This window comes from Tamandua tetradactyla, chromosome 2 (genome assembly GCF_023851605.1).
Source record: "Tamandua tetradactyla isolate mTamTet1 chromosome 2, mTamTet1.pri, whole genome shotgun sequence".
Classification (NCBI taxonomy): Eukaryota; Metazoa; Chordata; class Mammalia; order Pilosa; family Myrmecophagidae; genus Tamandua; species Tamandua tetradactyla.
The window spans coordinates 91,293,628-91,306,067 of NC_135328.1; the positions used below are offsets into that span (position 1 = coordinate 91,293,628).

The following is a 12,440-nucleotide window of genomic DNA, read 5'->3' on the forward strand; positions in this document are numbered from 1 at the left end:
AAAACAGAGCCCAGAGATTTCACAGAAAAAGCTTTCAACCAACTGGGTCCCACACCCAGGGAAATCTGATCAAATGCCCAGACACCAGCAGAAAATAATGGATGATGCTCGGAAAATTGAAGATATGGCCCAGTCAAAGGAACAAGCCAATAGTTCAAATGAGATACAGGAGCTGAGACAACTAATGCTGAATATACGAACAGAAATGGAAAAACTCTTCAAAAACCAAATCAATAAATTGAGGGAGGACATGAAGAAGATATGGGCTGAACAAAAAGAAGAAATAGAAAATCTGAAAAAACAAATCACAGAACTTATGGGAGTGAAGGACAAAGAAGAAAAAATGGAAAAAACAATGGATACCTACAATGGTAGATCTAAAGAGACAGAAGCTACAATTAGTGAACTGGAGGATGGAACATCTGAATTCCAAAAAGAAACAGAAACTATAGGGAAAAGAATGGAAAAACTTGAGCAGGGGATCAGGGAACTGAATGACAATATGAAGCGCACAAATATACGTGTTGTGGGTGTCCCAGAAGGAGAAGAGAAGGGAAAAGGAGGAGAAAAACTAATGGAAGAAATTATCACTGAAAATTTCCCAACTCTTATGAAAGACCTAAATTTGCAGATCCAAGAAGTGCAGCGCACCCCAAAGAGAATAGACCCAAATAGGCATTCTCCAAGACACTTACTAGTTAGAATGTCAGAGTTCAAAGAGAAAGAGAGGATCTTGAAAGCAGCAAGAGAAAAACAATCTGTCACATACAAGGGAAACCCAATAAGACTATGTGTAGATTTCTCAGCAGAAACCATGGAAGCTAGAAGACAGTGGGATGATATATTTAAATTACTAAAAGAGAAAAACTGCCAACCAAGACTCCTATATCCAGCAAAATTGTCCTTCAAAAATGAAGGAGAAATTAAAACATTTATAGACAAAAAGTCACTGAGAGAATTTGTGACCAAGAGACCAGCTCTGCAAGAAATATTAAAGGGAGCACTAGAGTCAGATACGAAAAGACAGAAGAGAGAGGTATGGAGTAAAGTGTAGAAAGAAGGAAAATCAGATATGATATATATAATACAAAAGCCAAAATGGTAGAGGAAAATATTATCCAAACAGTAATAATACTAAAAGTTAATGGACTGAATTTCCCAATCAAAAGACATAGAATGGCAGAATGGATTATGACCCAGCAATACCACTGCTAGGTATCTACTCAAAGGACTTAAGGGCAAAGACACAGACGGACATTTGCACACCAGTGTTTATAGCAGCATTATCTACAATTGCAAAGAGATGGAAACAGCCAAAATGTTCATCAACAGACGAGTGGCTAAACAAACTGTGGCGTATACCTACAATGGAATATTATGCAGCTTTAAGACAGACTAAACTTATGAAGCATGTAATAACATGGATGGACCTAGAGAACATTATGCTGAGTGAGTCTAGCCCAAAACAAAAGGACAAATACTGTATGGTCACACTGATGTGAACCGACATTCGAGAATCAGCTTGGAATATATCATTGGTAACAGAGACCAGCAGGAGTTAGAAACAGGGTAAGATAATGGGTAATTGGAGCTGAAGGGATACAGACTGTGCAACAGGACTAGATACAAAAACTCAAAAATGGACAGCACAATAATACCTAAGTGTAATGTAACTAGGTTGGAACACTGAATGAAGCTGCACCTGAAATATGGTTTTTTGTTTGTTTGTTTGTGTGTTTGTATCTTTTGTTTTTGTTTTTTTTCTTTTTCCTTTTATATATATATATTATTAGTATTATTTATTTTAATTAAATGAGAGAGAGATGAAGACATTCCTAATTAAAAAACAAAACAAAACAGGGGGAGTTCGTTACCACTAGACTGGTCCTACAAGAGATGCTAAAGAGAGTTCTGCACATTAAAAGGAAAAGGACAATAGATTAAAGCCACATGAGGAAATAAAGATCTGTGAGGGTAACGACATGAGTAAATATAATACCAGTACTACTGTAGTTCCTGTAGGATCTAAAAGTCAAATGCATAAAATATAATGGTAAATCAGTGGTTCTGGACTCAATGTATAGACATGCAATTTGTGGTAAGAACTACATAAAGGTAGGGGGACAGGGTGGTATAAGAACATAATTTGTGTATATTTTTAAGTTGATATCAGAGCAAACAAAATAGTTATGGATTTAGGATGTTAAATCTAAGCCCCAAGGTAAAATTTTTAAAGAAAATAATGGAGAATACACAAGCTTGTAAATGCAAATTAGAGTCTAGATTGCCAGTTGCAGGGACCAGGGTGAATGGGTACTGCTAAATGGATGTAGGGATTTTGTCTGAGGAGATGAGAAACTTTTCCCATCTGAACGTATGCTTGGGTGTGGTTGAGATGAAGGGTTTGTGTTGTGCATATTTTTCCACAATAAGAAAAAGATCACCCAAAGGGGCAATGACACTCAACATATGGGACCCAGCAAGAGAGGCAAGTTCAAAAGGACATTACTGGAATATGTGAAAAAAAAACTGGAATATAGACATGTTTTAGTTTCCTAGGCTGCTCAAATAACATGAAGAGAGTCAGCTTAAACAATGGGAATTTATTATCAGAATTTATTATCTTATAGTTTAGAAGCTAAGATAAAGTCTAAATCAAGGCATCTAGGCAACGTTTTCTCTTAGAAGACTGGTTTTCTGGGTCTGGCTGCCAGTACTCCTTGGTCCTTGGCTTCTCTGTCACAAGAAAAGGCAGATGGTGGCATCTCCTGGTCTCTTCCAGGTTCTGTCCAGGTCCAGCGTCTTGCTTCCTGTGGCTTTCTGTCTGAATTTCACTCTGCTTATTAAGGACACCATTAATAGGACTAAAACCCATTCTGACTAAGGTGGGCCACACCTTCTTAACTCAACCTCATCAAAAGGTCCTCCTATTTACGTGGGTTCACTCTCACAGGAATGGACTGAATTTTAGAACAAGTTTTCCTGGGGTACATATAACTTCAAACCATAAGACTGTTTTCTTTATATTAATGTTAAATTTCTTGAACTTGAAAACTGAACTTAAGGTAGATACATAAGTGAATATCCTTGTGCTTTGGGAATGTACTGTTTCGCAACGCTGTATTTCGGGGGGTCAGGTGGCGTGATGTATACAGCCTACACTCAAGTGTTCAGAAAACGGACCTATAGACGGACAGGCAGATGGATGGACCAATAAACGGAATAATATGGCAAATGTGGCAAAATGTTAAGTGGTTCTAAATCTTGGTATCTTCATGATACCATGTTTGTCATGGGAAAACAGGCTTAGGTACCACAGAAGCTTTTAGCAAATGACCACTTTTATTACCTATAGAGCATAAAGAGCCCAAAAGAACAGGGGAAAAGATCCTATCATGGCCAGTACCCTGGGGAGCCAACTACTCAGGTCAGGGTTGGTGGATAGCAGCTCCTGCATGCCCTGCTTTATGTTGGACATGAGGGACCCTGTGGCTCTCTGAGGATTGGGTTTTTATATACCCCCAGGGGAAGGGGACACTGCCACTGAGCAAAGAGTATGTATCAAGCAATCTTTGTGTAGAGTTCCCACCCTGGCAAGCAACTGGGGCTGCTTGTTCCTGATTTGGGTTTTAGGTACAGTCATGCCATTCCATTTTGGGATAGCTTGTTTTTTATGGCTGAGACCTAAAGACTCTTCCAGGCTGCAAAATGTAAACACAGAAACATCTGCAGGCAAACAAGCAAGAGGTGAAAAGGTGGACGAGGGTTGGGAGATGGCAGTTGTGTATGATTGTAATTTCCCTAGTGGAGGGGCTGGGGTGTGTTGAGTTCTCTGTATGGGGTGTGTATTATTTTTGTAGCTGTCTGGTAAGTTTGACAATACTTAAAAACAACGTTAACAGAAGCCATGGATGCCCAGAAGGAAGTGGCACAACATTTTTAAGTACTGAAAGAAAACAATTGCTAACCCAGAATTCTATATTCAGTGAAACTATCCCTCAGGAATGAAGTTAAAATAAGACATTCTTGGATGAAGGAAACTGAGAATATGCAACCAGCATACCTGATCTGTAAGAATTGATATAAACTAAGTTATTTAGGCAGAAAGAAAACAACACATGAAAACTTGGAATATCAAGTTTGGAAAGCACAATGGAAAGTACAAATATCTTGGGTAAGTTTAAAGTTTAAAACTTCTTCTCCTCTTGAGTTTTTAAAGTTATATGTGACATAAAAAGCATGATCCATAAAAGAAAAAGATGGTAAATTAAACTTAAAAATTAAAAGTGTTTTCTCTATGAAACACCATTAAGAGGACGAAAACATAAGTGAAAGACTAGGTAAACAATGTATAAATCACATATCCAACAAAGAACTGGTATTTAGAATATATAAAGAACTCTATGCTCAACAGTTAGAAATAAACAATGGGCTTCAACAAATAATTTAGAGATATATATAGGATGGCAAATAACCACATGAAAAGATCATCAAATAATTAGCCATTGGGGAAATGCAAAATAGAGCCATAGTGCGTTAAACAACTTATTACAATGGCTAATACTGACAATACTGAGTACTGGCAAGAATGAAGAGGATTTATATCTCCTACTTATCACTGATGGGAATGTAAAATGGTACAGGGACTATGGAAAAGTTTGGCAGTTTCTTGTTTGTGAATGAATTATTCAGCAGCTTTCGTTGTAAAAGTCCCAAATTAGAAACAACCTGAACTACTAATCATCAATAAAAGGGACTAAACTACTGATATGCATAATAATTTAGATGTGAGGAAAACGCCACTCTCAAAAGGTTACATACTATATCATTCCACACATATAATATTCTTGAAAAGACAAAATTATAGTGATAAAGAATAGATGAGTGCTAATTAGGGTGTGTGGGGGGTTGTGAATATAAAGGGATAGCATTAGCAAGTATTTCTGTGATGAGAGAACAGTTGTGTCTTTGTTGTGGTAGTAGTTACACAGATCTATACAGGTGACACAAAAATGACTTCAAGTAAAAACTGGTAAAATATGAGTAAGATCTATTTAGTTTGTCAATTTTCTGGTTTGAAGAAATTACTATGGTATATAAGCTATTAATTACCCTTGGAGAAAGGTAGGTAAAAAAATATATACTCTATTTTTTGCACCTTCTTGAGCATCTGTAATTATTTCCAAATAAAAAGTTTAAGTTTTTAAGTGAATGGAGGGATTCTATTTATAAAATTGAAGTATATTTTAAGAACCGATGGATGTAGTAAGATCACACATTTGTGGAACTGTTTTTGTTAAAGAAGTATCTGTGACCCCCCAAAACCAACAAAGTTTAAATGTTTGGAGGGGGGGACAAAGCCACTTTGGTGGTAGAAGTATATCAATCCAAAACCCCATGAAAGTTTACCATGATTTCTTAGCAGACACTAGCTAGGTAAATCCTAACTGTAAAATATTTACGAACTCTAGCTTACCATCTTCCAGACAAGTAAAAAAGTAGATGTGTGTGGAAAGTGATAGGTACCTCAAATATTTCTCCTGCCATCTAACAGAAGTCTAGTTAGAAGTTGCTTGGAGACAGATAGTTCCAGATAAAACGTTCATGGAATTTTTGTTCTACCAGATCACTTCTCATCTCTTACAACTCATCAGAGAGGTTTTAAATTGCCCACAAAGGAGAAAAGGCTATGAAATGAATTAAAAAATTCTCGACCATGGTAGGGAGAGACTATTTCAGAAATAAAAGTAAATGCAGGGTTAGGCCATAGATCTCAATTGGGTCAATCAATAGGATAATCTTATCCAAAACAGAATACTTTAAAGAAGAAAACTAAATGGTATTCATAATTATCTTGGAATAACAGCGCATATTGGGTCTTTTCTGGGCAAATTGGGTCACCCTGTCTGTATTAGTCATCTCTTGCTGCATAAATTACCTCAAAGCTTAATGGCTTAAAGCAACATAAATTATCTCAGTTTCTATGGGTCAGGAAACATGGAGTAGCTTAAGTACACTGAGCTCAATGTCTCTCATAAGTCTGTAATCAAGTGCCGCAACCAACTCAAGGCTGGAGTGGGGGAGAATCCACTGCCAGTGCCAGGCTCACACTTGCTGGCTTATGTCTGAAGACATCAGTTTCTTGCCAAGACGACCTCTCTATAGGGCAGCCCACAACCTGATAGCTGGTTGCCAAAAATGGCACCCTGAAAGGCTGCCAAAATGAAAGTCATGGTATTTTTGTAACCTAATTTTCAAGGTGAAATGTCATCACTTCATTACAAGTATCAGCCCATACTCAAGGGGAGGGTATCAAAACAGAGTATGAAGTCTAAGAGGTAGGGATTATTGGCGACCATCTTGGAGGTTGTCTACCACACAATCAATTAATTTAGCAATAGCTTAGAGTCAGCTGACTCAGGTATTAAAAAATTTAGCTTAAAATTTACACTCATGTACCACTGAATATTGTAACAATGATGGAGGTTCTAGATACAAAATGGATTAAAAGATCAATTATCAAATTTAACTTTATATTTACTGACAGGCTGAGGAATTTAGGAATGAAATTCTTCCATCAGTCAAGATTAGACTATGCTATATTAACAACTCAAAATTTCTAGGGGCTCAAGATTTACTTCTTAGTCATGCTGCAGGTCCATCTCAAGTTGGCTGGAGGCTCTGTTCTGTATCATTCTCACTAGGGGACCCAGGCTGATGATACCCTAAGAACTAGCCTGAACTTGCCAGTCATATGACTGAGACACTTTGAAACTGAATCTTCCAGCCTGTCGAGCTTTTAGATAACTGCAGTCATATCTGGATATCTGACTGCAACCTCACAAGAAGCTCTGAGTCTGTACCATCTAACTAAGCTACTTCTAAATTCCTGACCAACAGTAATGTTAGATAATAAATGGTTATTGTTGCTTTAAACCTCCCCTCCAAAAGATAAAGGGTCATCAAATAATCACAATCTGGATTCTGATTCAAACCAATCAACTAAAAATAAAATATCAATTTATGACAGAAATTTGCGCATTTACTAGATATCAAAATGTCAAATACTGTTAAACTTTTCACAGGTGACAGTGGAATTGTGTATATATTTTGTAAAAGTCCTTACCTTCTAGAGATACAAACTGAAATATTTACATAAAAATTTTAAGTCTTCCCCCCCAAAAATTCAAGATCAAAAAACCTGCCTAACTTTGGGCCATTTTAGACACTTGTAAATAAGTTCAATTTTATTCAGCCGTCTTTCCTACTCTCTATTTTTTTTTTTATAGCAAAGTTTAGACAATTCACACCATAAATGTAGGAATTAGTTATCTTGCTATCGCTAATAAAAGTGGTAGAACATTGTTCCAGTTGTCAAAACTAAGAGATCCTATGCTACCCTTCATGCAGAGATGTAGAACAAGCCAGAGGGAATACAGCACTGGATGAACAATTTAATGATTTGCTTTCAGTCTAAGAAGATTCCATTTTAAACTTGATTCTTCAAAATAAAAATGATTCCAGTACTTAGAACTAGCAGTACATGACAATAACTCTATTTTGCTTTTATAAGTGTTTCCCAGAATATGATTCCAAGTTTAACTGAATGCAGGAAAAAGAGCAAAACTAGTTTGGTTTCTATCAAGTGTGAGAACCTACAGATCACAGAAGGCCACCCGTGTTCATTTGGTTTATGATGACATTTGGCAAGTTACTTCACCTTTCTATGCCAGGATAATGGTACCTATACCTTTGGTGTTAAGAGTAAAAGTTTATACATAAAAATGTACAAGTGACTAGCACAAAGTAAATATTCAATAAATATTGCCTATATATATATATATATATGGCTCTGAATTTAGGGGAAGAAGACTAACATGATCATATCAAAGATTTTCTCTGATGAAAATAATAGCAATATAATTTTAAAAAATATAGTAAGGTTTTAAAATATTCTCGTATCTATGAAATAAGTAGTAATGATGGTAAAATTGAATATAAGATTGAAATTTTTATAGAAAAGAGAACAGTCACTAGGTTCTTATTTTGCCATTTTTTTCTATTAAGTAAAATTAAAAACAAACAAAAAAACAATCCTAGATGAAATGTAGTCAGTGCTTAAGATTTCATCTAGTTCTCAAAACCAAAATCAGAATAAAAAACCAAACTCCTTTTTCAATAACAATGTACAATAACAATCTGAAAATAATTCTTAAAAACCCAAAATAGAAAGCAGACAAATATAAAAAAAAGGAAAGCAAAAATAAGCTGGTTTTCTGGTCATAAAATATTTATTAAGGTATACTTTAGGGAATATAGTGAATATAAAATTTAGAATCACAATATGAAGCAATTTCAATCCTCTCAAAAGTCAGCACTGTCCAGATGTAAAACCATTGGTGAGAGTCACTAAAAGCAGTTTGACTAGTACAGAATGGCTTTTCATGAACATTTACAACTAGAGCATCTGAAAACCTCTTAAGTGCAAAACCACACCACATTACACTAATGCAGCAATAATGCATCCATATTGTTCTCTTTAATCATTAGTAGTCAACTTGCATAAAAACACCAGAAAAACGCACAATGGATCTCACAAATGGGCTAAAAAACAAACCTGTCCTTGCAAAACACACATTGTGATGGAAGAGACATTTAAAAAAGGATTATGCACACTACAGAAGCTGCATTCATTCCAACTGCTTCAAGTGCCATTTCCTTTTATGTAAAATCAAATTACATGAACCAGGCACAACTAAGATCTGGGAGGCAGTGTGTAGCTAAAATTTCATTTGACTAATCATTCAATGACTTTAAAAATCCCCATAAATCTTTTCTGTCCTGAGGTAGTTGCAAAATAAACCATAACTTGGATATCAACTAGGGTTGAGGTTTTGACTTTTTATACTCATTAAAACTAGTTGTTACTGGCAGGAACTACCTTTTGATATTTAAAAGACAGTTAAGAAATGGGCCTCTTACTACACACACAAGATGATGGCTATGTGGGAAAGAGGATTAGCTGCTTCAGAATGTGAGAAATGTGGTCCACCGTTGATTCCACCCTACCTACCCCATTTTAGATTCTTTATTGTCCAAAAAGCCACCAGGAGCAATACAGTAGTAGACAGATCATCGTCCTTTGCTGTAACCAGGGAAGAAAAGGTCAAGTAGAGTCTGGAGGATCTCATTGGGGAGCATAACGTAATTCTGGCCAAGATCATGCCGGCAAGCAGGGCAGGAGAAAACTTGGGCTTTAAAAGAACGCTGTAAGCAATCCTAAGGCAAAACCAAAAAACAACAAATTTCATCTCAGGGTAAAATGTGTAGAAAGGTACTCAACTTATGCTTTTAAACAGAAACTGGAAATTTACTGTTTGGTAACAAGAGAACTACACAGGATGAACAAATGCAAAGGCCTGAGCTGCTCTATGAAAAGTAGTCTACACTCAAGGCTTTAGTTGCACTTCTGCCACAAACTGTGAAACTTCAGGTAAGTTTCCTTCTAGAGATACAATGTTGAACTTCTTCGGGCTTTAATTTCATTATCCAGTAAAACAGAGACTATGTATGGGTCTCACTAGCCTAACCTTTTTTCTTTTTTTTGGCATGGGCAGGCTCCAGGAATCAAACTCACTAGCCTAAAAGGTGGATTTCAATCTGGTTCCTTCCTAAAAGGACACTAAAGAAAGAAGAAAATTTAGTATTCTTTTGTTACTCGGTTAGAATTAAGTTATATAGCTAATCAAACCACTAAATATATAATAGGTCTTCCAAAAAATATATTTAGTTGTATTCAATATAGAGTTAACTGATTCAAGGTTAGACACTATCACATAAGTAGAAGGTTTGTTCTCATTTTACAGAAGAAACTAAAGTTTTAAGTTAGGTCAGGGACAAACTACCAAGTAGAGAGCCAGATTCTAGTCTTGGTTTGAATAAAATTTAAAATTCTCCTTTTATATCACACTGATAACCAATATTTAATTCATTTAAGCAAGTTGCCAGATAGAATCTATTTTAGATTTTTATTGGGCATGGAATCCATTCCGGTTTGAGCCATAACATATATAACATATAAAACAGCAATGACACCTTATTTCTTTTTCTCCATTTCAACCCCTCCTCAATAATTCCAAACATGACATAATACCTCAAACTACATTTTTTTGAATTACTATTACTACCAAGTTAAAACATACATGTAATCTCTACAATATAACTAAATATTTCTTAATGGCAATGTTCTACAGCTATACTGCTTTGCAGGAGAACGCTTCACATGCTAATAACAGGTTCACAAGTTAGTTGCTTTCTAGCATAACAAGAGATAATGAGAAAGGATTACTTACTTTACAGACATTGTGGAGGCACTCTGTTGTCACGGGCTGGTAAACTAATTCCTGGCAGCAAACACACATAAAAGATTGTTCCACTTTTTTCAGAAAATTCTAGAATGGTAGCAAGGTGGGGGGGAAATACGTTAGAATTTTATTAATATATGATGAAATGCCAAGTGATAATAAAAGTTCTTTGTCACACATTTTCTATTAAAGAAGAAAAATCAAGTAATGATCATAGCTACCTGATACACATAAATTTATATAACAAGGTGAACAAACCTGTTCTGTAAGTCATAGACATTAGTTTAAAATTTTCTTTTTCTAGGATTATTCTGTGATATTTTGTTTCCATTCAATTACATATTTTCCTGATTCTAATGTTTTCTCAAATTGGACAAAATTATAAAAAGTAGAGCCATCTTAAACAAACATGATTGAATATATACCCTGTATTCTTCAAAAGCTATTTTTGATTCCAATTTACCCAGGCTGTTTGTTTCTTTTAAACTAGAAGGAAAAGTAGTTTTTTAAAGTCATAAGGATAATCCTCCATCCAATTCACTTATTTTTGGTAGTAGGGGAATATACTTTATGTTTGTCCTTTGCAGTAATTGGAAAAGAAGAATTTACAAGCATTCCAAGCTAAAAAAACAAAAACAAAAACGAGATCCCATTTCAAAAAGTATGTTGGTACTAATTTATACACATGAATTATGAAAGTAAAGTGAATTATAAACAAAGTACCATGCAACACTTGAGGAGCATATACCATTTAGGGGGGCATGTGAGAAAAACTCAAACTTTTATACATTGTTAATATCTCCTGGTGCCTCCCTAGTGCCTGGAATATAGGTATTTTGTGTTCCTACTATGGTGCTAGGCAGTTATTTACAGTTTGGCGGGGGGGGGGGGGGTAAAGTCTATGCTCTCAAAAACTTATATTTCCACAGGAGTGCAGGCTAAAAAAAAAAAAGATCAATTCTATATAGTAATAACTATGAGGAAAACAAAGCAAATTAAAGCAAGAGTAACGAGTTGCTATTTCAGAAATAATAGCTAAGAAAGGCCTCTCTGAGGAGTGTTATATTTATGCAGCAAATTAAAGGATATGAAGGAATGATGACATGAGGTAGAGAACTCTAGGCAGACAGTGGTTTATAAAGGCCTAGGAACAAGAACAAATTGAGTGTGCTTAAATAAACAGACTGGTAGCCAAAGAAGTTTTGGTTCAAAAGAGTAGCAACAGAGGAGACGGCAGAGGTAGACAGGGCTGCCATATCACGCAGGATATTGAGAAGGAGTTTGAGTATAAATATTTATACATACTTAATATGAAAGTTTATTTAAAAGCCACCATTGGCTAATGGCTGATTTTTCTGGCTTAATACACATGTTCTTGTCTTATCAGAAGAGAATGGGTATAAAATTTGTCCAGGAATAAAAGTACATAAAAATCCAGAGTAATCCCTAGCAGCAAGGTCACAATCATTTGACCATGGCACATAAGATGGTGCCACCAGTAGGACACCAACCCCAGGAAAGAGAATTTTTTATACGCACTCAGGTGCCTTTTCCCTGCACCTCTATCTGTTACCTTGTCCCCCTGCCCACCCACAGTTACAGGTCAACTGGGCTATCACTTGCCAGTTGTATCCTCCCTATCAGAATGCAATGAGATCATAACAACTGCATTCTGTATCTTATAAGCTTTAAATGAAAAAAAAGCTTTACCTAACAGAATCAGACTATGCTCATGCCTTGTCTCTTGGCTAAAAAGCAAGTAACATTTATAAATCACTTTCCTCTGTTCTCTAAACACATAAGCTTCATTCTACCATCAATAACCCAACATAGAATCTTTACAGGCTTAAGGAAATGATGATTCCAATATAAATCAAAAGGATATTCGATAAAATTCACCTATTTGAAAAGTTTAAAAATTGTTATCTAGAACAGTTTTCCTTAATATAATAATGATAACTATTTCTCAAACAAAACAAAAACACCAAGATATTTACTGGAAAAATTCTGTTACGAGTTCTCTTTAAATCAAGATGGTATGCACATATAAATACTCATTAACCCCATTTCAGACAT

At 35.6% G+C, this 12,440-nt stretch overlaps 1 protein-coding gene across 5 annotated transcripts in view; it reads right to left on the reverse strand.

Moving 5' to 3' along the window:
- UHRF2 (ubiquitin like with PHD and ring finger domains 2) overlaps positions 1-12,440 on the reverse strand; it is a 134,066-nt gene that overhangs the window by 20,600 nt on the left and 101,026 nt on the right. For 4 of the 5 annotated variants that reach the window (XR_013170460.1, XR_013170457.1, XR_013170459.1 and 1 more), the window contains exons 15-16: positions 10,353-10,451; positions 9,074-9,279 (exon numbers count right to left, since the gene is read on the reverse strand). Coding sequence is in view for 1 of the 5 variants with exons in the window: in XM_077148215.1 (XP_077004330.1) it covers positions 9,133-9,279; positions 10,353-10,451 (246 nt within the window). In the remaining 4 variants the exon portion in view is untranslated. Of the gene's footprint in view, positions 1-8,115; positions 9,280-10,352; positions 10,452-12,440 lie in introns of those variants that run through there. The other variant, XM_077148215.1, reaches the window with a different exon arrangement.